The sequence below is a fragment of the Neofelis nebulosa genome, chromosome 9, assembly GCF_028018385.1.
Source record: "Neofelis nebulosa isolate mNeoNeb1 chromosome 9, mNeoNeb1.pri, whole genome shotgun sequence".
NCBI lineage: Eukaryota > Metazoa > Chordata > Mammalia > Carnivora > Felidae > Neofelis > Neofelis nebulosa.
Window position 1 is genome coordinate 192,384 of NC_080790.1, and position 26,000 is coordinate 218,383.

Sequence of the window (26,000 nt, forward strand, 5' to 3'; positions counted from 1 at the left end):
TTGTGACCCCAGAGCCTGGTCCTCCGGCGCCCCTCGAGCGGCCGACACCTCCCCAGGAAGAGGAAGAGCGCCCTTGGCTCGGTCCCGCCTCCCGGGGCGGGGACCGCCTGGCCAGGTGCACACCTGACACAGGTAAGGGGCAGGTGAACACTCCACTTTTGCCAGGACGAAGCACCCGCCACATACACCCCCGACGAAAGCACGGCGCGGTCACGGGATTTCTGACTTCACCGCGTCCCTCCCAGGGCGGCTTCTAAGGCGTCCAGTCTTTTACAGTTGGGCCCCCCAGCCCACGGCCCTGTCGCCAGGCAGACGGTTGTGTGTGACCTGAGCACTGGGGGTCAGGGCGAGGCAGGTGTCCCGGGGGCCCGGGGAGTGCTCCCTGGTCCCGAGCGGACTCCGCTCAACCCCTGATCGCGGGCCTCGCGTTTGGGCCGCGCGGCCCAGGTCTGGGGGGGCCCAAGTCTGGGGGTGGGCAGGTCTGGGGGCAGGCCCAGGTCTGAGGGGAGGCCCAGGTCTAGGGGGGGCAGGTCTGGGGCGGTGGAGCCAGGTCTGGGGAGGGAGCCCAGGTCTGGGGGGTCGTTCACCTGAAGCCAAGGAGGGAGAGGCCTGACCCGCCCCGCGGGGACCCTTACACTCCGCAGACCCTCGGGCACCCGCTCAGGACCCCTCTAGCATCGGTCAGTCGTCCGCGCACCCTCACCATGCGCTCCGGGCGCCCTCCCCCACCCCGAGATGATCCGTGCGCAGAGCCCGGGACCTCAATCAGCCCCCATTGGGACCCTCCCCCTTCCAGGTGACTCACGGCCCCGCCCCCCCACTCCGCCCCTCCGCTCAAAGCCCGTCCTCCTCCCTGAGGCCCCTCCTCCGCCTCCTGACCTCCCCCCCCCCCCCCGGACCCCGCCCCCACACCGCCCCCTCGCCGCGGAACCTCTTCCGTCCTCCAGTGACGCTCCGCCCTCCGCCTCCGTACTGCGCAGGCGCACGGCCCGGACCCTTGCCCAGGGAGGCAGTACTGCGCAGGCGCGGAGGGCGGGACGCTCGAGGTGCGCCTGCGTTGCGCAGGAGAAGTCCCTACGCGCTCAGTGGGCGCCTGGGTGTGAGCGCGGGAAGATGGCCGAGCCGGTGTCCAAGTCTGTGCTGTTCGTGTGTCTGGGTGAGCCGACGGGATCTAGCCCCATTCTGGCTTTCCCGAAGGGTCGGGGTGGGTCTCGTGCCGTTTGGGCTGCGTCGCTGGGCCAGGGACGGCGATCGGGAGGAGGGCGGGGAGGGTGGGATGGAGCGCCCCGGGGCTGTTTCTCCGCGCCGCGCACCTGCTGGGCCCGCTCTCCTAGCCGGGTCCCCTCCCGTGCCCAGCCCACTCTCCAAGCGAGGTCCTTTCTCTGCCATGACCCCTCTCACCTGCCCGGCCCACTCTGCAAGCCTGGGTCAGGGATGGCCTCATCTATAAGGTGACATTTGGGCAAAGACTTGGAAGAGGTGAGAACACAAGCCTTGGATCTTTGGAAAAGTGTCCTGGGCCCAGGAGAAAGTGGGTGGACAGTTTTGCGGTGAGAGTGCTGGTCCCGTTCATATTGGCAGGGAAACACTGGCCTGGAGACCCAGGAGCCTTTTCAGCCAGACCTTCCTCTGTACCTGAAGGCTCTTGAAGGTAATTTGAATGCCTCCATGAATACATAACTAGAACCATTCTGGATGCATAGGAAAGCGAATTCCTTACATAAAATGAGTGCTCGGGGGCAGGAGTCTGTGAACCCCTTATGTGAAGAGCCAGAAAGTAAATATTTGGTACTTTTCACAAGCAGACCTAGAAAATACATAAGCAATAACATTTGGCTGTGTTCCAGTATAACTTTATGGACACTGCAATTTGAATTCCATGTAATTTTTTCATGTCACAAGGTATTCTACTTTTGAGTTTTTTTAACTGTTTAAAAAGGTAAAAATTATTCTTGGTTCCGGGAGCCATACATAATAAAGGTGATGAGCAATGAATCCTAGTTTTTAGATGCTGTTTTAGGGCCTACACAGGACAGATCTGGTGAGGCCTGTGAGGACGTGGGCTTACTCTGAAGGACACAGGCCACTGGAGGATTAAGCCATTGAGCAGAGGGACACTTGGAAAGAAGTGTTCAGCTGCTGTGTTGAGATTACACTGGAGAGGGGTGAGGCCAGGGGTGCAGAGGGGCGTGTGCTGGACCAGAGAGGGCCTCACGGGTGGGGGCAGGGGAGGGGTTAAGTTCTGGGCAGACTTGAGGGCCTGATGAAGGCCTTTTCCCATGATGTCCTGTACTTAGAGCAATAAGAATGGTGTGTTTTTGAAATGTAAAAAATGTATTCCTTCAAAGCATTTAATTGTAAGGCTCTTTTCACACTGAAGTGTAGAGAGAACTGTCAGATGTTTTCACTGGTAAAGCTAATGGCAAGAAAGAACTGCAGCGCTTAGTTTGGAAAGATGGTTGAACGTTCCGTGTTTTGTGCGGTAGAGATGGTGCCTTACTGTCGAAGGCACTGGTGTTTGTGCCACGGCCAGTGTGGTTGCAAATGATAACATTAGTGGTGCCAGATTACCTCTTTCAAACAATTAATTGACATTTATTGATACTTCATTTGTGCTGTACACTGTGGGGGGTGTGGCTCAAGGTAAGAGACACAGCCCCCACCCTTGGAGAATTTCATGTTTTTCTTTTGTGAGTCTCAGTCCTTGAAATAAAGGTGTGCAGTACAAGTATGAATTATCTGCCTAATTTGGGAAAAAAAAAAAACCAACAAAACTTGAGACTTCACAGATCTTTTTTCCAAAGAAATCTGAAGATGACATTTTAAGTTTTTAGAACTTTTCCATAGATGAAACCTGCATTACTGTGTTTTACTCATGAGCTCTGTTTTTAAATAATTGGTGATACCAACTTTTGAAATAAAGAGAGCAAGTTACAAGGAAGCAGGATTCTGCTGATTTTATAAGTAGTATGACTTCTAATTTTTGTAGTAGTAATTTTTTCCCATCTATACTTATTCATACCTTGCTGTAAATAGAACTCTCTGGGGAAGAAAAGTAATTTTGGGTGAATATGCCTTAACTTTAAGGCAGTAAATAACCCTAGGTTTTGTCCTGTGGGGAAACTAAGCTGTTTAATAATTATTTGTAAAGGGGTGAGACTAGTCTTAATTATGTCTTTAGATGTGAGATTGTAAGCATCTGTTCTAGAGTTTCAAAACAACAAGGGTTGTCTTAAATTGAATCGAGTGGTTGCTCTTTAGAAGTATTCCCAGGGTACATGGGGACAAGTAAAACAATTACACATCTATCAGAGCCTTACAATAATTAACGTAGTGGGGATGATACTTGTTTTAAAAACTATACAAAATTCAGAATGTGTAAAGGAAAAACTTCACAGTACAAACTAGCTTACAGAGGACATTGGGGATCAATTCCTGTCTTCCCCTTCATGGTTGAGTGGTTGACAGATTTTTTTCACTGCTGTGGAAACCACAATCTTTATGGGGAAAAATATTATAAGTACGTTACTAGATTGAAGACTAATGTGGAAACTGAAGAAGATTGTAGTAAAGTCAGTGTCGGTTTCATGTAATGGGGAATTAGTTGTGTTTCACAACACTCTACAAGATCCAATTCTACATGCTTAACACAAACCCCAAGATTCTAATATGCGTCAAGTGGTGTGTGTTTTGTTAACTCAGTTCCTGTCTAGTCCTAGTGTTTTCGTGCTGGCCTCTGTGGGCTGAGTGTCTTGCAGTTGTCTGCCTGACTGTGAGAAGAGCCTTTGTCCTCAGGCCCTGCACAGCACTGGGCTCCTGTGTGGGACACATGCAGAGTATGTTTGTTGGACATTCCTTCCCACTGGACCTGCTGGGCCCACCTCCCGGGCCCAGTTAAGGTCCTTGTAACCAGGCCCCCCAGCACACATTCACTGCTCTCTTATTCATACAACCCTTAACTTAAATGCCCAGAAAGGTCTTTCTCCTCCCTTCCAATCTTCCTTTTTTCCTGGTAAGAAATTTCTTACTATCTTGTTTATGCTTTTAGAATCTTTAATTTCCTGTGCTTCTGTGGTATACTGCTTGTCTGTCCACATTTGTTTTCTTGGTTTTGCTATAGCTAACTCTGAGTTTTCTGTAACACATTGCTTGGCACATGTAGAAGTATTTTGAGAGTAGATTTAATGTCTTTTATCTTTTCCCCCAGTGTAGTAAGGAATTAGGCCCTCCCTGGCCTTTGTCCCGGGTCCTGGGTGGTAACGTACAACCTCTTGGAATTCCCTACGGTAATAGTGTTTTGCTACTCCAGGAGGTCCCTGTGCAGTTTATACTGAGAGGGGGAGTCTGGTTGGGGGTGTGAGCACTTGTGGGGGGCGGCCAGAGAATGAGTTCAGCTTCAGGCCCATAGTTTCATCAGTCACGACTACTTAATGACACTCAGTGAGCCCTTGGCACTGGAGCTCTGGTGAGTAAGCCCCAGTGCCCTGGGTATTGTCCCACACGGATGACGAGAAAGTGACACGTGCCCGAGGACCAGAAAGCTTCACATGTGAAACTCCTCCAGAATCTGCCCTCTGCTTTCTAACTCTGGCTGGTTCTGCCTTGAATCTTTTTGTTCTAAACCTATAATCCCAAGTCTAGCATTTTCCTGAGTTTTTCGTGTTCTCCTAGAGAATTATTGCACTTGTGCGGACCCTGAGTCTGTAGCTGGCTGCTCTGAAGCGAGGGTGGCCCTGGGGGTCCCTGAGCTTGCAGCTGATGTCGGAAGTTCCGAGCAGACTTGCTGGCCCAGAGGGCAGCGGCCTTGCTTCAGCCGGCCGGCTCCGTGGCCCTGGGGCAGGCCCTGCCGCAGACCGCGCAGTGAAGTCTTGTGCTGAACTGCCGTTGTTATGGCTGAATCCATTTGTTTGTGTATCTTATGAAACAGGATCCCTCCTTATGTGCGATATACTTGGATATCCGTACCTTTAACGCTACTGTATTTCATTTTAAAGTAGGCTCCTTGCAACCCACTTCATTGGTTTCACGACTCACCTCTGGGCTACTGATAGCAACCTGGAAAACGATGATTTGGGCGGTAATTGTTTTTCTGACATCTTGGCTATTTGTACTTTGAGCACCTGGACAGATGGAGAGTGACCGGCTGTTCCCCAGAGGTCCTGCCATTCAGCAGTCTCTCCTGGGGGAGGTGCCGTTGCTGGGTGTCGGGGTGAAGTGTTTGCGGGGATCCAGCATCTGCCCTTGCATCAGACCTGATGCCCACTTTCTGCGCTCCCTCTTTTCAAGGTAACATCTGCCGATCACCCATTGCAGAAGCAGTTTTCAGAAAGCTTGTAACTGAGCAAAATCTTTCAGATGACGTAAGTACCATTCTCTGTCTTAAAGAGGCCAACCCGAATGCCTTTGGGGCAGAAAACTGTGAAAAAAATTCTTTTTTTCTCCTGCAGTGGAGGATAGACAGTGCAGCGACATCCACATATGAAATAGGGAACCCTCCTGACTATCGAGGGCAGAACTGCATGAGGAAGCATGGTATTCCCATGACTCACGTTGCCCGGCAGGTACCGTATCGGAACTTGAAAGTGCACATGTGTGTTCTGTGTTGCAGTGGGTCATTGACAGCGGCGCTGTTTCTGACTGGAACGTGGGCCGGTCACCAGATCCAAGAGCTGTGAGCTGCCTCAGAAATCATGGCATTAGCACAGCCCATAAAGCACGACAGGTAGCAGAGCTCTCATTTAATTTCTATTACTGGTGTCCCGTGACTTGCGAAGTTGTGAGAGGCTTAACCACACTGGCGTGTGAATGAGCAGTTATTTGAGGCCCGTTTAAGTAGCCACGGTGTGTCCTTCTTGTTTCGCTGCTGACTCCACAGTTCTGAAAGATGTGCGTGATCTTGGAATTTACTTAGTAAAATACACGTATCATCACGCAATTGATACTGGAGAGAGCCCTCCCTAAGGGCTGGAGTTAGAATCTCCTTTTTATTTTCTGAGATCTTCCTGGTGACTAGTCTGGTTACATTCCAAGTTTGTTGCTAGAATAAAGTACTAGAACATATACAACAATGTATTTTCTACTGTGAAGTGTCTTAGAAATGTGGGGTGGTGCTGATCCCAGCGGTTGGACTCCTGGGTTCAGAGTCTGGAGTGCTGGGCAGTAAACCCTCCTGTGTCCGTTCAGACGGTGTGGAAGCCAGTAAAGGCCGTGGGTACATTTGAAATACGGCCAGTGTGACAGAGGAAGTGGAGTTTATGTGTTAACTTATTTGAGTAGCCCCCTGGAACTGGTAAGCGGCTAGCTGAGCTGCACAGTTCTGAACTCTTGCATAACCACAGGGGAGACTGAGGGTTCCATGCCACAGCATCAGTGAGCCGTCAGGGCTCAGGGCAGGCTTGTGGTGCTCCCTCGCTAGCAGGCTGCTGCAGGTGTGTGCTCTGGAACCTTCCACAACCACAAGGACTAGTTGCTAACGAGATCTGCTTCATTTCTGGTACAAAATGCTTCATACATTGTTACGTGGAGAAACTACTTTATCACTATGATTATTTTATGGAGAATTCATTGGATTTTTAAAACATCTGACTAAATCTTCTAACTTCTTTTTGTGTCCAACCTAACAAAATGTACAGGCTGTGTCCACAGCCCTTAAAATGAGAAGCCACTGAATGTTTTGAAAATCACTTGTCAAACATATGTATTTAGAAGTATGGCTGGCAGTGTGAGAGCCATAATTTAGTCTTCGCGTTTGAAGGAGAACCTTGTATAAGACAGGACAAAGACTCTTTAATCATTGTTATACTAAATCACGTCTTTACTTAAAGCTTTTCAAATTGGTTTGCCATACAGCATTGTGTTTTTAATTTTGATCATCTCAATTTTTGTCCTCTCCATTACCTTGTTAGGGAAGGGAGTCTTTGGTAAACCCATTTTGCAGATAAAGAAACTGAGTTCTGGAGAGAAAATACTTATCAAAGGTCACCCAGCTTCAAAGTCGTAGAACAGGAATTTGATCATTGGCTTATTTGTTTGTTTTAATAAAAACACACAGAGGTGTGAGCCAGAAAATTCGCAAAAGTGCCGTAGAAACACTTCTGGTGCATTAGTGATGTCTCAGAAGCCAGGGGTATGCACGTTATTTTGGCTTAGATAAGTTTACTCTGGAATCTGTGAACTGCTCATTTCTGGCTTTTAGCTGACTGTGTATTTAACAGTTTACTATTTAAGTTGTTAACTTCCTTAAGGGCCTGACGTTTTCTTAAATGGAATTTTCATTGGACAGGAAACATTTTTTTTTAATGTTTTTCATTTATTTTTGAGACAGAGAGAGAGCATGAGCAGGGGAGGGGCAGAGAGAGAGAGGGAGACACAGAATCTGAAGCAGGCTCCCAGCCATCAGCACAGAGCCCTACCTGGGGCTCGAACTCGTCAACTGCGAGATCGTGACCTGAGCCGAAGTCGGATGCTCAACCGACTGAACCACCCAGGCGCCCCAGGAAAACATTTTTTGTACCACATGTGCTTCTAATCTCCAGGGTTGACAGAACCTGCTGATTTCGAAGTCCTTCATAATTATGGGCCGTCACACTTTCATGTTTTCTGTTTTTAAGACTGGATTATTTTTGGTATACGAGTATGTAATTTGGGGTACAAATGAAGAATTTAAATACACATGTCTTAAAAAACAAAGCTAGAAACTTTAAATTTTGAAAGGAGAATTGTAATTGCTGGTTTTAGGAATAATATTCACACATCATCTGTTGTTTGTTTGTTTGTTTGTTTGTTTTGCTTTTTTATTTTTCCCTGGTGCTTTTAAGAACGTTTTCTCGGGGCGCCTGGGTGGCGCAGTCGGTTAAGCATCCGACTTCAGCCAGGTCACGATCTCGCGGTCCGTGAGTTCGAGCCCCGCATCGGGCTCTGGGCTGATGGCTCAGAGCCTGGAGCCTGTTTCCGATTCTGTGTCTCCCTCTCTCTCTGACCCTCCCCCATTCATGCTCTGTCTCTCTCTGTCCCAAAAAATAAATAAAAAACGTTGAAAAAAAAAAAATTTAAAAAAAAAGAACGTTTTCTCGAGGATTTTTTTTTTTTTTTTCTGGTTGGTAACACCGGTAAGATTTGCTTTGCAAATTAGCATCCCCTCAGGTCTTTGTTACCTTTTAGCATCTTGTGATTGTTTACAGGCTTTCTTTTAGCGGTTGTCACTATCTGTGTGAGAACTATTCTGTCACATTGCTTAAAATTTTAGTTTTCCCAATATTTTCCACCTGGGTTTAATAAATGTATTTAGGGTGCTTCGTTTGTTTTTGAGTGTGTGAACGCACATCTGGTTAGTCTGGTTTGTTAGACAAACGTTTGGTTTGTTAGACATTTTTCTCAGCAGAGCCCTGACCGCGCGTGGCCGTCCGTGGTCCTCGGGGCCTGGGCCGCTCCCCCCACTGCAGAGGTCACCGCTCAGATTCTTGCCACCTTTTATGCCTGTGGCCGTGGGACCTGTAGCGTGTGCTCTTTCTGTGGGCCTTCCTCTCTGGGAGGTTCTCCGGTCCCCTGCTCTCGCTTCGGGGCCATTCGCAGTCGTGCCGCAGTCGTGTCCGTCCCACCGCGGACGGGCGCTCGCGGCGTTTCTAGGTCGGCGATGCCACGGTGAGCACCTACAGGGTTCTGCTGGGGAAGGCCTGGGTGGGGGGCACACCCGGCAGCACACACGTCCCGGTTGTGTAGCCTCCTGAGACGGGCCAGGCGATGTTCCTTCCTTCTCTGCTCTCCTAAGTTGGTCAAATATTGATAGTATTTCTGCTTTAATGGTTTGGCTGGATTCATCGAATCAGTTGTGTCTGTTTTTTGAAATTGCTCTATTTTCCTCTGCTGTCTTTAGGTTTTTTCCTTATGGATTCTTTGTTTCCAGCACTTTTACCATGGTAAGCCAAAGTATGCTTCTTGAATTTGCCTCGTGGTGGTTTCTGTTAGTTTTGGAAAATTCTCGTTACTTTCTTTTTACATTTTCTTCTCGGCTTTCTCTTCAGAGATTCAGCTTACGTGTATTTTGAACATAAGTTTCTTAGGTCATCTTCTCCGTTTTCTACCCTTCTCACAGGCTGGTCGTGGCTCTGTGAGGTTTGTGCTGTGACGGACCGGTCCCCCTGTGAGGCCTGGACTGTGGTAGACTGGTCCCCCCTGTGAGGCCTGGGCTGTGAGGGACTGGTCCCCTCCTCTGTGGAACCTTCCAGGAGTACACCGAGGGCCCCTCTTTGGCAGCTGCCACCTCCCTGAGTAGCTGCAGCCTCCCCCTGGGGCTTCTTAGCTTTTTGCCATGAGTCATTTAAGAATGTGGCAAATGGTTTGAGAAGAAAGCTTCTGAGCGTCAGGTTCGCTGCTCTCTGGGGTCTTTGTGTCGTCGGCCCTTCTGTCCAGTTTTTCTCTGCTCCCTGGTCCTTGGAGCTTCTCTTTTCCAGCAGTGGCCCTTTGCCCAGGCTTCTCCGCATCTAGAGTGTGCTCTCCACCTTGGCGGTACTGACGGCTGTGGTCTGGGATGTTCAGCAGCGTCCTTGGTCTCTGCCCACTAGATACTGGAGCACCCCTTTCCTCTCCATCATAACAATCAGGATGTCCACGGACATTGCCATCTGCCCCCCTCTTTGAGAATCCCTGCCCTCAAATTCTCAAAGTGTCCATGAGGTCAAAATGGTACATGCGTAGGGGCGCCTGGGTGGCTGAGGCGCTTAAGTGTCTGTCTCTTGATTTCTGTTCCGGTCACCATCTCACGGTTTGTGAGTTCGAGCCCCATATCGGGCTCCACATTGACAGTGCGGAGCCTGCTTCAGATTCTCTGTCCCCCTCTCTCTCTCCCCCTCCCCTACTCGTGCTGTCTCTGTCTCTCTCAAAATAAATAAGTAAACTTAAAAAAAAATGGACATGCTAAGGAGTCCATTCAAGGTGTCAGACTGACCAGTAGATTTGAACAAAGTAATAAAAATTTGCTGATATGTTTCCATGTTCTATATTGCAAGTAACCTTTAAGAAACTACCACTACTGAGTTTTAGTATCACAGAGCATCCACAGTTATCTATAGTGGCCGTGAAAATACTCCCTTTATGTTGTGTGAGGCTGGGTTCGCTGTGCACTCGCACTCAGCATGTTGCACATCAGGTAACAGACGTGCAGAGGAGAACCTGTCTGTCCTCCAGAAAGCAGACATTACAGAGATTTGCAGAAATACAGAATAGGGCCACTCTTCACCATTTTCATTTTTTAATAGTGGTATTAAATATTTAATATTCAGTGGTAAATATTGCCACGCATAACCCATGGCGGGGACTCCTTTTGGGGTTCTGGCCTCTCAAAACCTCGTCACAGGAGCACACAAATGGCTTTTTTTTTTTTTTTAATTTTTTTTTTTAACGTTTATTTATTTTTGAGACAGAGAGAGACAGAGCATGAACAGGGGAGGGCAGAGAGAGAGGGAGACACAGAATCTGAAACAGGCCCCAGGCTCTGAGCTGTCAGCACAAAGCCCGACGCGGGGCTCGAACTCATGGACCGTGAGATCATGACCTGAGCCGAAGTCGGACGCTCAACCGATCAAGCCACCCAGGCGCCCCAAATGGCTTTTTATAAGATATTAATTATAGCTATTCTTATTCTTTCTCAAGTATTTTAATATCTAAACATGTATGCATTTTATAGGTAGATGTCAGTTCTAAGACTGTCTTATCTACACTTGCAATAATTCTAAAATTAAAAATAATGTAAATATTTGATCCTAAATTAAATTTCTCATAAAACTGTTTTGTGAAAATAGCGTGTAGTATTTGTTCTAATAGAACTTGAAATAACATAGTACCTTGGGAATGTTTACAACTTGTAGTCCTCAGCACTTGAGTAACACACTGTATCAGAAACTAATCAAGTGCATACTAACAGCCAAAAGTTACATTTTTAACAGAATAAGGAGCATATTTATTATTCGTTCGCTACACTGGCTGTTAAATAGCATCATTGCTCTGTTTAACCAGGGTTTTGATATCTTCTTTTTGAGTTTCCTGGTACTCCTGTATTTTAGAGGATTTTTTTAGAGAGGAAGATTATTATTGAGAAATTACATTCTTAGAAATTATTTTCACCTTCATTTTGTGACCTGTTTATGTTCCTTTCTTTCTTATTGCATCATTATTTATAATAGTTAAAAATCTTAAAATAATTTTCCCATTTACATCGCAGTGGGCTTCCGTTGATAGAGTGTGATGTTGGAAAACTTGTAAGTTTTCAGGTATCAGTAAAAGTACCGAGTGGCATCCTTTCTTGTGTCTTGCTCAGATCATGGGTTCTCACGGGAGAGCCGAGTCCCACATACAGTTACTCACAGATTTCCTTCTTAGGGACTCTTCTCTGAACACGTTACTTAACGTATATCTTCCTCCCTCCCCCAGAACTCTCTGCCTGGCCTGGCCTGGTTTATATCTCCTCTGGCGTGTTACCTGCCCTGCACAGGGCCCCACAGGGACAGCCATCCATCTATCTCTGTAGTTTGGTGTTTGTCACTGGGGCCTAGGATATTACGTTCCTGCACAAGGAAAAATAAAGTAAAACACTGAGGGGGGTTGGACGTAGGACATTTTAATATGCGAAGTGAATTATACTTTGTCACTAAGAAATCGCAGATGAAGTATAAACTTTGTTTACATATTATACTATGTTACTATTATTCCAGGGAACTTAATAGTATAAAATTTCTTTGCGATACAATATTACAAAATAGGTTAACTCTAACTTTAAAGTACCCTAAATTATTTAACTTAATTGGGTACCAAATTCAAACACAGCAAAATTTTTTTGTATTGCTTTGGATCCTCTAGACTTGATTGTTATAAACACTGTTTTTTGACTTCTTGTTTAATTTTAGGTTACCAAGGAAGACTTTGCCACGTTTGATTATATACTTTGTATGGATGAAAGCAATCTAAGGTAATCTCATGTTTTAAGGGTATTTCTGTTCAACTGTCGATTTAATAATAGGTCAGATAATTTGTCTAAAGTGACTTTTTTAGTAAAGTTTTCATAGAAGTGATGGTCACAATATATACAATTACCTGTTTACAATAGTAAGAGACCAGAAGGTAACTGAGAATTGTCTCCCCGGAGTGTTTACCAAGAGACACGCCCTCAGATAAGGGACAGCCTGGTCCGCATCAGGCATTGCTGGTTTTGCCAGAGGGTGGGGTAAAGCTAAAGCTGTCACCGCTGTAGTGATTCCTGGTGTTTCACTGTGTTTCTCCTCTTAACCTCCCCATACCTGCTGTCCCCCATCCTGCAGCAAGGAAGACTGAGGAAACTCAGCAACGAGGAAACTTTTCACTCTGTTTAAATTGTTGATTGCCTTAACTGATTGAAAAGCAGAAGCAGACAGGCTGGGGTATTAGGTAACAGTGGCCAACTGATGTGGTGCGTTGTGGGCCCTGCACATCGTCGTTCCGCGTCGAATCGGAGAGGCACCGAGAGGGTGGGTCCTGGGTTCACAGCTGGCACAGGCCGAGCTGGGGGGGTTTGAGCTCAGCTTCGCTCAGCAGAGCCTGTTGTGGGTCTCACGTGAGCCGCAGTCTCCACGGTGCCCCATCTCCTTACATGTCTGTTGAACCCCAGGGGAGATGCATGCATTTGGGCAGCAAGGAATTCGGTGTTTCTTGAGATGTGTGCGCCTGGCACAGTGCCAGGTGCTGGGGAACGCTGAGGAGAAAACGTTCATGCCGCCTGCCCCCGGGACGCAGGGCCTAGTGTGGGCTGCGTGTGCTAACACAGAATTACACCTAACAAACAACATGATACAATGTGGTCATGCCCAAAATAAGTGAATACAATGCACATTAGAAATTTGAAGCCACTGCAGGTTAGATGAGCCAAGAGAGTATGAAGAACTCCCAGTTGTAAGCCCAGGGCACTGCGTCCCTCGTCACACAGCCAGCTTTACTGACTTCGTGTTAATACGCTGAGAGCCAAGACTGCAGCCCGCCTGCTGCCGTCAGCACTCGCCAGCACATGGAAGGGCTGGGACGTGGCCTCAGTGTGGCCTCGGGGACCTGCTGCCTTAAGTCCGTGCGAATTCACAGGTATTCCACATGTGGCGGACAGATAGGATTCACAGCCTTACTGTTGTCTCCATGAATCAGGAACATCACTGAGATACATGGTTTCTATTTTTATTTTTCGGCGATTTGTTCTCATTTTTCTCACCTGACACAGTACTGACCGTATCAGCGGTGTCCGGCTGAAACTTCCTGCGGTCTGTCTCCTGGCACAGTCCCGGGGGTCGGTGGGCACCCAGTGCAGGGGCGGAGCTGGCGGAGCCCACGCTTCAGGCCAGCTCGCTCGCTTGCTGTAGGGGTCTGCCTCCCCCTCGCTAGCACGGGGTCTGACTCATCCTAGGTGCTCAGTGGGGGTTGCTGACTAAACGGAGGAACGATCAAGATGCAGCCTGGAAAGTCGCCGCTGTTCTTGCCGCGGTGGGAGCGGAGGAGGCGGTGGCAGGAGAGCTGTGTCTGCAGCTTGGGCAGAGGCTGGAGGGGTAAACGCGGGAGCAGGGGCTAGACAGGGAGACCCGGTGCATGTGTCGGGACACCTGAGGTGGGATCTGCGGCCCTTGGGCACTTGGCTCACGTGGCTCTTTGAGGTCCGTTCTGCCACCCTTGTTTAGTCTCTGAAGTAGGAGCTTTTTGATTTAATCGTTCCAACATGTGTTTCACAGGGTATTGCCCGGCTCGCAGCGCATATCGTGCGTCAAAGTGTTCGTGAGAATGTGCTGCTGTTGCAAACCCTCTCGCCTGAGTCAGAAACCCTGGCATATGGAGGGTCACTCGGGTCGACCGAGGGTTTGGTTTCCTTTCTAAATCAGGTCACTCTTGCTGGGGTTTGATACGGACGTTTCATAAAACCCTAGCAGATGTCCCTGTTTAACTTGAAACCGTAGATCAGAAAACTAAGTTCATGTTTCAATTTTACAGAGACTTGAATAGAAAGAGTAATCAAATTAAAAACTGCAAAGCTAAAATTGAACTCCTTGGGAGCTATGATCCACAGAAACAGCTTATTATTGAAGACCCCTATTATGTAAGTACACCTCTTCCATTGTGACGCTGCTGTGTGGCGGTGGCACACAGATGAGCCCCTGTGCACGCCCTGCCCTGCCCGGCCGTGTGCCGCACCAGATGAGACTCTCCTAAGGGCGTTTCGTCATGCGGCTTTCACTTCTTTTTCCCCCTGTGCTTCCAGGGGAACGAGTCCGACTTTGAGACCGTCTACCAGCAGTGTGTGAGGTGCTGCAGAGCTTTCCTGGAGAAGGCCTGCTGATGTCGCACCCGTGCCCCTGGCGAGCCCCACAGGAGCCACAGTGAGGCTGCAGCTGCTTCTTCGGTTGACCCTGTTTCTTAAATGCTTGTAGATGGAAATCAGTTACTGTATTTGGCAAATAAATAGAAATGTTTCATCCAGTTTGTGGGGTACACGAAGCGTTCCTGACGAGTTGAACTCCCACTTTGCCCCGGTTACAAAAATCGTGGGACATGACCCCCAGAGCACAGAGACCTCCAGCATCCCCTTCAGGCCGTGTGGGCACACGAGCTCTGCCTCTTCCTCCCTGAGTTTGTGGACCACCGACGGGGACGATGCCCTCCGCTGTCTCATGACCCCTTCTCGCCAGGGCCCCCAACCAGCCCAGCGGGCCATCCGTGGGAGCTCACCCCAGCTCACAGTGCACACCGTTGACGTAGAAAGTGGGAAAGAGAGTTAGGTGTCCATCTTTAGAACCTTTAATGCTTGCTAGTTTTTGTCTGTCTGTCTGTCTGTCCAGTTTATTTCACAGGGAAGTCAGCTTCTTTCCATTTGAACCATTTTGCCTCTGGAAATTTAATTCCATCCAGAAGGAAAGACACTGTATGCTGGTTTTCCTTTTAAATGCTATGTGACCCAAATGTCAAATGTAGATGAGCTTAGGTGGGGAAAAAATTATTAAAAAGTTGGGAAAAGTTCTTTTATGTTGGAATGCTTAAATATTGATACATTAAGTATTCTTTCTTTGTTGTTTGATTTATAGACAAATACAGGTAACTTCTGTGCACTTTGAGGTAACTAATCTAAAATTCATATGGATTTGTGGCAGAAAAGATTGTTTTCAAAATAAACTGGGGAGATTATAAAAATACAACTAAGATAGAAGTCTGCCTGCTTTTTTATTGATAAGTGAAGAATTAGAAAACAGTGCTTTTATTGTCCCTTTCAGATGGTCTGTGATGCTATCTATGCATGTTTATCTTCAGTGTTAGGAAGTAAAATGACAAAAATAAGTATATTGCTTCCACTTATGATAAAGTGTTTGTGAAAGAAATAGGAGGCCGCTGCAGCCATAAATGTCCTTGCCTGACCCCACCACCTGCGGAGTGAGACCGTCTGCTCCTTGGAGCCCTCCTGGGTGGCATGGCTAGATGGGTGACAGCTTGCTCTACGGCCGGCCTCTACCCTGACTCGTAGCTGGTGGTCCGGAGTCCTGGGAGAAACACCACTCACCAATCGGTCTTCACCCAAAGTCTGAGTGGATCACTGCTCAGCAGTAGAATGAGTGTAGAGGAACAGGTGCCCCATCAGGGTGCCCTGAGGGGCCGGGGGCGGAGCGGGGGGGCATTTAGTCCTGGAGTCTCCTCCCACCTGGAGGATGTGCAGGCCACCTCTCCCACCACCCTGGCAGGACGTGTGTCTGCCTCCCTGTGGAGTCACCCGAAGAGAGTCCTACCTGAAAACTTCCTCAGACAAGTAGGAACCTCTCAAGGTTAAATGTATTGAGAAATTGGTGATGATACCTAAAAAGTAAAGAATTGAGATGGAAAGATCAAGTAATTCACCACCATTAGAAAATAGGAATAAGAAAGAGCACTTCAGAGTTACACTCTGCCCTCATCAGTCAGTAGTTGCTGAATAATCTCAAAGTAATTTCATACTCTGTGCCTTCGTGATCATGAATGAATCCCTATAGTTTCTTTACCGTTTGAATACATATCTTAAATATGAACCTCAGACACATCCCACAACTCACGTCTACTTTGTCCTTGTGGCTGTATCCAGGCGAGAAGTCATGTGAACAGAGAAACTCCTGCTGATTTCAGTTGTGTTAAATTGGATGCAATCATTTGTTCAAAATAGATCACCTGTAAAAATCTAGAGCCACTTGGAAGTCTTACCTCTTAGTGTTTTCATGATTACCATGTCACGCGGGAAATGCATTCTCATTTAAATGTTTATTAAATACTCATCACCATATCAGGCTCTATCTTAAGACGTGCCACGGTTCCATAGTAGCATCTCCTTAAAAAAAAGTCAATTTAATTGTCCCTTCCAAGAATCCATAGCCTTCCCACTTCATGTATTCATGGCTTTTGTATTCCATGACATTCTTGCCAGTGTTGCAGTCTCTTCATAGGTCTGTAAATCATGAATTCCCACCAGTGAACTCGTCAGAGGTGAAGAGTCACTTTTAAGACTTCATTATAATAAACACTGTTTATTACTTGGTTCAGCATTTACAGTATTTACATATTGCACAATATCTGGATACTATCTTACATTTATTGTACAAAGGACAAATGAAATGAGCCTGGGTATGTTCACAGATTTACACTCCACTGTCTCCAAAACGTGACACGTTTTTTTGTGGGTTTTCATGCAATTCCAAATAATACTCTGGGAATTTAATTGTAAAAGTAATAAAAATATTAAATCATACCATATGCTGTATGAAAATATAGTTTCGGATTCTGTTTATGTTTCTAAAGAAATATTCTTTGAGATTTCACCTAATTAGGAAAAGGAAATTGCTTTCTCTGTCACTTTGTAGCCCTGCTCATCAAACGTGGATCCTTCCTTCTTTTTCTCCAGAATCACAAGTGGCCAGTATTAACGTCAGGTACGCTGATTTGCTGAATACGTATCTGCCAACAGTGTCGACATACACAACTCAAGTTAAAGGAATTATGGAAGAGTCTGTCTGCAAAAATAAATCTCTTGTTCACAAGGGGATGTGTTCGTGAAGGTAGTAGGTTCTGTCCCCTGTTGGTTCCCAAGGCACTTCTCATGGTTCATGGGCTGCCGTCCCTCTGCCCTCTGCTCACGGCTGAAAAACATTTGGTTTCATATATAACCATCCACATTTAGCGCTTCAAGAAGACCTAGATGTTGAATTATGTAACATAATGTGTTTATAAACACAAGGCATCAAGGGCTGCATGTATGTATATTTCGCTGTTCCAAAAAGCATAGTCCATTTATTGTGGAAAATAACCGGGTCCTACAGTTGTTACATGCTCACTGTGCTAAGGGGTGAAAACCTCCCTAAATATGACCAAACGCTTGTTAAAGTCTGAAGACAGTCCTTACTCCTGATGTGTGTGTTGTCAAGTCCTCGGTAACTGGGGCCACCACACCGATTGACAGTTGGTGGCAGTCCTGAGACATGGTCGATTGGCCTTCACACTTCCATCTTCATGAGCATTTGCAAAACCGATAACCAAGAATAAACTCTTTATTCTAGCACTCCATGCAGTATACCCGGACCACTGGTGTATCATTCGTTAATTTAAAAAATAATGGTAAGCTTCAGGGTTACTGAAAGTAGGCTGCATTTTGTAGACTGAACTAGGTCCTTGTTGCTCAGAACTACATTTCTTTGGAAACACTCCAGAGCTCAGGGTTCTAGCTTCCCTGAGCTGCAGCACCAGGTGATGAAGTGTGTGTGGGAGGGTCTCGAGTGGGTCTCTGACTATGAGGGAGAGTGGCTGGGAGCCTGTGGTTTCCCTTTGGCTGGAGGGGATCAGTTAGTTAATGAGCTTCAGAAAGAAGGAGGCAAGGGGGTTTGTGCTCAGCTCACAAACGTGAAGAGTCCCTGTGCTCGGACCCCGTACACACTGGCTGCTTCCAGGCTCAGCCTTGGAGAAGACAAGGCTTCGGTCTGGAGCCGGACGAGGAACCCTGTTCTGTAGCCGTGTCCATCCCGTGCAGCTGCCAGGGCAGCAGGAGACAGGTGTTTGAGCCCCGCTTCCTCCACACCAGAGCAGCTGTGTTGACCAGGAGTGTGTGTCCTGCGAGTGCCCTCCTGTGTCTCACTGATGTCCTCACCCAACCCACAGGGCCCTGCCTGTCTACGTTGTTGTGACCAACGTTGTTCTTGCAGTTTAAAACTTCTGGAATTTATCAGAAATTAATCTTTAAAAAATAATTAGGAAATTACAGTTAGCAGAAATGTCTGTGTTTTTCCAACTTTACCCATTTCTTGACCGAAATGAACACAGTTACAGCCGTGACAAGTGTGACAGTGGGCACAGTGGCCTTTGGGCATCACACCTGTGGGCACACAACATCCTCGTCTCCCTTGTCCCACCATCCAGCCAGACCCTGACTCGGTGGGTCAGGGTGAGGAAGTGCAGCAACTATCAGCACCTTTCCCGAGACCACATCTCCTCCCCCCAGGACTCCCTCCCTTTTCGGTGTTGCCATGAGTATCCAAAGCCCTGACGTGCCCATCCCGGGACTGATGCAGGGGTCGAACCACACTCGGTTCTAGTTCCGCACCCACGTCATTCCCTAGGTCGCGACAGTCATTCTTGCTCTAGTAAGGGCACCCTGCTGCCCCTCTAGGAGCAACCAACTGTGGGGGGGGGGCACAGTTAATGGGTGTAGAGACCGGGAGCATGTTCCTGATTAGACGGCCACAGGGCATTTGGTCTCCCTACCCCTAAGCGAATGGAAGTTGTTTTCCAAGGACGTGCCTGGCTCATCTCTGCAAACACTGGTGGTCTCACTATGAAGCAAGGCCTAATACGAACAACAACATCCTCTTCCCGAGCATATCACCTGCAGAGACAGGAGAGTCCATCCACTGCTTTAAAAAGAAGCCTTTTCTGTGTGCCTTGTGGGCAGTGGAAGAAACCAGATAGGACTCAGACGGAAGTGAAGCTGAGGTCAAGTTAGGGCATGACATTTCTCAGCTCTGACATTCAAAACCATGCTTTTCCTTCTCCCCAAGTGCAAAGTGCCACACAAGTGTCAGTGAACCAGCACAAAACGTGGCCTCGTAATCCCCCGCTCAACCCCATGCTCCACCCAACCCCCATGTTGCTCCTCTCGTTACCGTGGATGTTTGGCAGGGACAACGTGGTGCTGGGGACGGGGCTGACTGTGCCTGCCTGGCCAGTCCCGGCTCCCAGGTTTGGCTCAGCCACTCCGCACTGTCTGGACGTTAATTATCACCACTGGCTTTTCCACAGCGAGCGTCAGGACTTCTCTCCCCTCACACGAGACAAATGAGGGTAACCCTGGACAAACACAGTATCCTACCCCCTTTTTATTAATGCTTCTGGACAGCAGATAAATTGTCTGGGAACAGCCATGTGAGGACCAGAAGCATGTCTGGTGCGGGTAGACTTGGCTTCTGAAATGCCCAGCACCCACAAGACACACGGTGAATGTAAGATTCTGCGACTGAAACCCACGATATTTGCATCAGGAAAATAAGCCCTTTCAGCCATCTGTGTGGCTGACCGCTGGTGTTACAGGTCACACATCAGCCCTCAAGAGGCCAAGGTAAAAAATTTAGTTCATAAGCTCTTGATGTGCATTTATATTTTTACCGTTGGAGCCTATGAAAGAAACATATGAAGAGAATAGTTATTCTTGGCTATTCCTTATAAGCTAACTGGCATGATGATAGACTCCAACTCAAACATTTGCCAGATAATGTCTATAAAAGTTGCATGGATATGGTTAGTCATACACTCATTTATGAGTGTAAGTGAATGAGTGAAAGCCGAAAAGTGAACAGGCATGATTTTAGATGTGCCTCCTGTTTTATGCACTAACGTGCTGAAACTAGTCCACTAATGGGTTTTGTTTCCAGTTAACACTCTGCCAACTGAGCCCTCACGGGAAAAATTTGCAACAGCTGCCTGGGGTACTGTGTGCAGGTGGCCGGGGTACCTTAAACTGATGGCCATTATTTGGAGATATTCTGAGTGTCACTGGACTCAAAGTAAGGCTACTTAGACCAAAGGGGGGGGGGTGTTTCTAAACACCCATGAATTTCTCACATCGCAAACCGGACTCCGGTCCTTGGTGTGTGTGCCAGTGACTCTGTGGTCGGCTTACCTTATCCCTCCAAGCACATAGGACTGACAGCCAGCCGGGTAAGAAGCCTGGCACATCTTTTATAGTCTGTAGTGAAAATAAATCACAGACCCTTGTCAGTTATGTCAGCAACCCTTAGAGCATTTTTTTAACAAGAATATCAGCTGCTAAAGCCATTTCTTTAAATATTTTGAATTCCCTGGAAGTGATACGGAGACTGTCATGTGAAATCATGGGCTCTAAGTCATTGATTTCATCTTTTATGGTATTTCAGGGGCTTTAGCATCACAGGGCAGGAGATGAATGGAACAGGAAGCCGTGTGGGAGCCCAGATGCAGAGTCTTCTGCCCATTTTCTTCCTGCGGTGGCTCCCAAGCTCCTCAAAATGGCTTTGGTTTTGTGCAGCTTCCTTCCAGGGCATGTGCAGGCTGGGTCCCCACCTGGGTTCATCATACACAAAACCCTCTTACTTAAAGACAGTGGGTCAAAACTCAAGTAACAGAGCAGAAAGACCTGGGCTGGATAACAGAAGGAAGCAGTGAGCTAATTTCTGAGTACAGGCTGATTTTCCATAATATCTCACTTAATTTCCTATTAAATTATTCCATAGGTGCTACCTCAGAAGGACCAAGTGAGGTTTAGTGACCATGGCCGTAAAGGGCTTTCCTCAGCTTGAAGTTCTGTGGAAAAGCTACAGCAGTTTATAAATTCTCAAGAGTCTCAAAATCCTACTTAGAAATGGAGGAATTCATACTCTTAACTGAAATTCTGATAAACAAGTAAATTGACAACAATGAATTTACACAACGTGTTGGACAAGCGGTTAACCTACCCCTAAAAATACGGCTCTTAAATATTTAGAGGACACGATAGTTTGTGCTCAAAGGGGGAAAAAAAGAAAGGTCTAACAGCTGGAGGCTGGGGCATCCGGGTTCCTGGCATTTTTGTCCTCTTCCCCCACACACCAAGTCGTCTCCGATGAAGTGCTCCCAAATACAGCACACGTGCACGCAGTGTTGTGTGCGCTCAAGGTAAGGGCTCCCGTTTGCAGCACATCTAGAGGCCATGAGGTTGACCACCACCCCCGCCTCCCACCAACCCACATGTTCTCCAACCCTAAAATAATCTGGGGGTCCTATGAGGGTGCAGTCTGGAGAAACTTCATGTTCTGCTCTTCCAAAGAGCCCCCCCCCCCCGGGACCACACTTTGAGTAAGAAGGCTCTGGTTCCTTTCAGTCCTGACCTCCCAGGATTCGTTTCTCCAGCTCTGTGTGGGCAGAGAGAGGTGCAAGCCACATCGGCACAAGCAGCCGCTCGCCCAGTGCACGCGTCTGTGGGCTTCGTGCCTCCCGCCCCCGCCTCCCAGAGGAGCTGTGACGAACCCTGACAGCCCCCTCGCAGAACGGATGAGTTGCTCTGAGCCAAAGGAGGCAGTGGGTGTGGACACACACTGTGTCCTCAGGTCAAGCGGTGGCGTCTCTGTGTCAGGGCGCAAGCAACTGAAGCAGGTTGTCTGCTTGTGCGTCCATAAATGAAAGAAAGATCAGGAGTGACCGCCCCAGAGGCCATCTGCAAATTTAGAACCTGTGACCCTGTGATTTTAAGATGGGATTTAATATAAAAATATACACACATTTAAACAATAAAAACGAGAAGGTTTTCTGGTCCCTGGAATACTTAACTACTCTCAAACAGAAGGTGATGCCGTTTCAGAGGAAGGAACTGGGAAAAGAACACGTGCCAGCTGCAAATGGCCTGGACGATGGGTGGGCTGAGACAGGGCTGGAAAGGTAAGTCAGAGCTGCGTGCCCGCGTGCTGCTTGCCTCGGCTGAGCCCGTGAGGCCCACGGCGTCACCCGCCGCCTCAACAGGGAGCCTCCCGCATCAGGTGATGCTCCTGGCCTTACTGGCCGCGTCACGCGTGCCTAGACGGGGACCTCCACACTGGCAGCTCTGTTGTTGGGGCAAACTTTGCTGCCTAAGCAGAAAAAAAACTTCCACTGCCTGTAAAGTGGCTTATGTGTTTACATTTTGTCTTTTGAAGGCAGGGCGGGAAAGTCTGGTCGGACAGTCTCCGAAAGCAGCCAGTAAGACACCTGGTGTGTGCACACTTCCCTCCCGTGAGCCTTACATGAAATCAAGGTGCAGTCCCTGCAAACGAAGATGTCACTAGCTCCTAAGTCACTTGTCATCACTCTATGTTTTGTGAGGAGCACTAGCAGCCACTTTTGGAGAAATAGAATACATTTTGTTACAGACGAATGATCAGAAAGCTATGGCTGAGCACTAGATTGAGGCGCGAACTCTGCATTTGTGGGTTAGCGAGAGGCCGGCCAGAAGAGCAGAAGTTTGAAACAGCGATGAAGTCCTTCCTTAGATAATGAGGTTATAATCCCTAACGGAAACAAGGAAGTCTCTGGTCAGGGTAGGGGGCCCCACACAGATTCTTCATGCCCCAGGGCACAGAACTACACCCTAGTCATCTGAGCAACTCGTCCTTAGAGCTCGTTTGTCATACTGAGTAGACACAAACACAGACATCATGCCAGAGTTCATATACAAAACAAGAATGTGAATGGAAGAGCTCAGCCGGTTCCAAGAGGTGATTAATTCCAGCGAATGTAAATAATTTTCCATTTGGCACTAGCTGCTACAGAACGCAGTTACCTTCTTCTATGGTCTGCTCGCCCTAACTCCACAGTTAAGAGGGGGAAATATATTCGCACACAGGAGATTTAGAAGGAGGGGACTGTATAGACAGAAGGACATGAGAATCGTATCTACATGTGCTGGTTTTCCCAAAGCCGTCCGGATGCTGTCACTTACATGCAGGGACGGTGCAGTCTCTGGTGTTGTGGTACAGTCTGTGAAAGTGTTTGCTGCACTTTGGACTGAAATAAAGAGGACCTGGAACATGGAAGGAGAAGCATGTCATGAGGCTCACAGGGCACCAGGGATGGGGCACAGGGGAGGGGTGAGGACACTTACCTGTGAGATGTTTTAGGAACTTGTCCTTCATTCTCAGATCTCGAGGGACGATTTCTGTTTGAAGGGAAAGGAGGTAATTATTGCATCGCTTGAGAGAAGCACTTTTGTCACGTGATCTAAGCGAAAGTTGAGGAAAGTTGCTGGAAAGTGCAGGTTACCCTGCACTAGATAAAGCCGATCGGAGCCCCCTTGATTGCTGTGTGAAGACTTGTAATCAGGGACATGTTTTTTCTCCAGATAAACTATTAACTGTTCACAAAGCTTCCATATTATTTGTCTGGTCTCTGCCCTGATGGAAAAGACAGTGACCGCAAAGTTACAGGGTGAAGAAATGTGTGTGGGTGGCGGTTAGTTTCCCGCAGCAAATCGCTTTAGACATTCTCATTTTGGAGAGCTTGGGAATCAAATCCCACGAGCTCTCAAAGTTCTAAAACGAAAACCCAGTCCTTCAAACAGCAACCAAAAACAATGTCATGAAACTTCTCTTTTTCTAGGTATCTATTTAGGAAAAGGACTAAATGCTTTCAAAACCACCTGTTGCCAAGGCTGATGTACATGCATGGAAATAGCCATTTACTCTGTTTATAAGATAAAAGGTAAAGTTCCGGGGGAAAGACAGCTGTCAGTTTTCACCCGGGGAACAGGCAGTGCCCCATTGACACTCTTTCTGATTCCAGGCTTGGTTTCTGCTTTTTCACTCGTCCGCTCTGGGTGGTAACTTTTGCTAGGAGGGCGTGTGGTTGCACTTTGTTTTCTCGCAGATACTCCTGGTCGGGGGGAAACGTTCCCTGCGGACCCTGCCCACTTGGTCTGAACGTCAGCCTCTATCAAACTGACCTTATCACACTTGACCTAATTGTGTCATGAAAGCATTAAAAGCTCGCAAGCTTTCTTTGGAAATTTCCCACGGGGCAGGCACTCTGGGAAGGCTGTGCCTCTGGCGGGGGTGCGGGGGGGCCGCTCCGCAGCATTTCTGCCTCAGTTGAAAGCGCTCTGCTGAACGTATTTCCATTTCCGAAGTGACACATGACAGTTCTGTGCCAAGCTCCGACCCGGGCAACAGGTCCCGCGCCTGGAGCGGAGCAGGGCTGTCGGTCACCCAAGTCCCGTTTGCTTCTCTTTATGAAAACACATTGTCTAGTTGTTTTCCCCCAAACAACAGAAATGGGTTTATCCTGTTAAAATACACGTTTTCTCCAGGACCGTATTTCCCAGCAAACACGACTCAGTGTCTCCGGAGACGCGGTGGACCCGCACACGTGCGGAAGGTCCCCACCCCCACCCGGGGCTCCCGGGACCCCCCCCAGACCCCGCCCCAGATCCCCCCGGGCCCCGCCCCGGACCCCCGGGCCCTCCGGGCCCAGCGCACACCCCGGGAGCGCACTCACCCACTCGCTGCTCCTCGGGGTCCAGCGCGGAGTCCGAGGCCTCCCTGCGGCCCGCGAGCTGCAGCCTCTTGGCCTCGCCCGCCTGGCCCTTCCGGAGCTCCTGCAGGATCTCCGCGATGAGCCGCAGCAGAGTCTGTCCGTCGGCCGCCTCCCGGGGCGCAGCGACCCCGGGCCCCGCCGCCCCCAGCACCAGCAGCAGCCCCAGGAGCAGGGGGCGTCCCGGCCCGCGCATCGTGCGCTCGCTCGCTCGGCCGCAGGGAGATCGGCGCGCTGCAGGGGCAGGGCGTGGGGGGCGGGGGCGGGAAAGAAAGTCGGCGGGGGTTTGGGGGGGGGCAGGCAGAGCCCGAGGCCGCGGCCCCCCCGGGACCCCGAGCGGATGGGAGCCCGCGGCGGCGGCTGGGACGCGGTGTCCCCGGGACCCGCGGAGGCCCCGGCGCGGAGATGCCGGGAGCTGAGACTCGGGGCGCCGCCCCCGCCCCCCGCCCCGGGTCCTGCCTCCGCCGTCCCAACTTTCGGGAGAAATAGCACCTCCGCTCGCACTTGGCTGCGGGAGACATCGGCGCAACTTTCTTAACCTCTGAGACCGTGGGGAGACCGGGGGGGGGGGGGTGGGGGGTGGGCGGGGGAGGAGAGGGTAGACCCGGGAGGGCTCGGCCCGCAGGGAGCAAGGGGGACCCCGGGAGGGCTCGGCCCACGAGGAGACGAAGGGACCCCGGGAAGGCCCGGCTCGCGGGGAGCGAGTGGGACCTCGGGAAGGTTCGGCCCACGGGAGACGGGGGGACCCCAGGAGGGCCTGGCCCGAGGGGATCGAGGGGGACCCCGGGAGGGTTCGGCCCACGGGAGACGGGGGGACCCCGGGAGGGCCCGGCCCACGGGAGACCGGAGGACCCCGGGAGGACCCCGGCCCGCGGGGAGTGAGGGGTGATCCTGGGAGGACTCGGCCCGTGGACTGGGGTCCTCCCGCTGGGGCAGCGCCGCGCCCTCCGGCGAGTGGGGGCAGCGCCCGAGTTCCCAGCGGCGCCTTTGTGTGGCGTCGCCCCCTCCTCCCGGCCGGACGTCCCCGAACCCCGACGAGGAGTCCCCGTCCAGGGACCCCCACTCCAGCCGCCCGCAGGGTCGGGTTCGGGAAACCCCCGGCCCACACCTGCCGGCGCCGCCCGGGAGTCCACCTGCGCGTCGGAGCACGGCCGGATTACCTGTCCCCGCGTCTGTCCCCGCGACTGTCCCGGCGTCTGTCCCCGCGCCTGTCCCCGCGTCTGTCCCCGCGCGTGTCCCCGCGCCCCGCTACTCCATGCCCCGCGCAGACCTGGCGGGCGGAGCGCACAGACGCGCGGGGCGCAGACGCGGTGGCTCGGCCGCCCCGGGCGCTGGACCCGCTGCCTCTTATCCCCGCGCCGACGTCAGGCGGGTCCCCGAGGGCTCCGCGCGGGTCTTTAATTAGAAGCCGCTCGAGTGTTCGAACCCCCGTGCGGATC

At 49.6% G+C, this 26,000-nt stretch overlaps 3 protein-coding genes across 13 annotated transcripts in view; 1 reads left to right on the plus strand and 2 right to left on the minus strand.

Annotated features, from left to right (window-relative positions):
• The window catches only part of SH3YL1 (SH3 and SYLF domain containing 1), a 40,483-nt gene extending 40,022 nt beyond the window's left edge, over positions 1 to 461 (minus strand). Inside the window, exon 1 of one of the 2 annotated variants that reach the window (XM_058682360.1) lies at positions 1 to 459. In XM_058682360.1, coding sequence (XP_058538343.1) covers positions 1 to 184 — 184 coding nt within the window. In that variant the 5' untranslated portion in view covers positions 185 to 459. The other variant, XM_058682361.1, reaches the window with a different exon arrangement.
• Positions 19 to 16,756, plus strand: ACP1 (acid phosphatase 1). Of its 8 annotated transcripts, XM_058682363.1 has the most exons (8): positions 37 to 132; positions 645 to 796; positions 948 to 1,204; positions 5,287 to 5,360; positions 5,448 to 5,561; positions 11,898 to 11,959; positions 13,990 to 14,095; positions 14,258 to 16,756. In XM_058682363.1, exons 2-8 carry the CDS (start codon positions 705 to 707, stop codon positions 14,333 to 14,335), a joined length of 783 nt encoding a protein of 260 aa, XP_058538346.1. In that variant the 5' UTR covers positions 37 to 132; positions 645 to 704; the 3' UTR covers positions 14,336 to 16,756. The 8 variants fall into 8 exon arrangements, with proteins under 8 accessions (XP_058538351.1, XP_058538346.1, XP_058538347.1 ...); XM_058682368.1 differs by lacking the exons at positions 5,287 to 5,360; positions 5,448 to 5,561 and adding an exon at positions 5,609 to 5,722 and having other exon boundaries at positions 19 to 132; positions 948 to 1,156; XM_058682364.1 differs by lacking the exons at positions 37 to 132; positions 5,448 to 5,561 and adding an exon at positions 5,609 to 5,722 and having other exon boundaries at positions 593 to 796.
• On the minus strand, positions 16,520 to 26,000 carry ALKAL2 (ALK and LTK ligand 2). Of its 3 annotated transcripts, XM_058682373.1 has the most exons (6): positions 25,722 to 25,999; positions 24,526 to 24,795; positions 23,138 to 23,191; positions 22,976 to 23,056; positions 20,171 to 20,236; positions 16,520 to 17,144 (listed from the first exon to the last, which is right to left on the minus strand). In XM_058682373.1, exons 2-5 carry the CDS (start codon positions 24,755 to 24,757, stop codon positions 20,172 to 20,174), a joined length of 432 nt encoding a protein of 143 aa, XP_058538356.1. In that variant the 5' UTR covers positions 24,758 to 24,795; positions 25,722 to 25,999; the 3' UTR covers positions 16,520 to 17,144; position 20,171. The 3 variants fall into 3 exon arrangements, 2 of the variants coding, with proteins under 2 accessions (XP_058538356.1, XP_058538354.1); XR_009248120.1 differs by lacking the exon at positions 25,722 to 25,999 and having other exon boundaries at positions 24,526 to 25,102; XM_058682371.1 differs by lacking the exons at positions 16,520 to 17,144; positions 20,171 to 20,236 and adding an exon at positions 20,305 to 20,589 and having other exon boundaries at positions 25,722 to 26,000.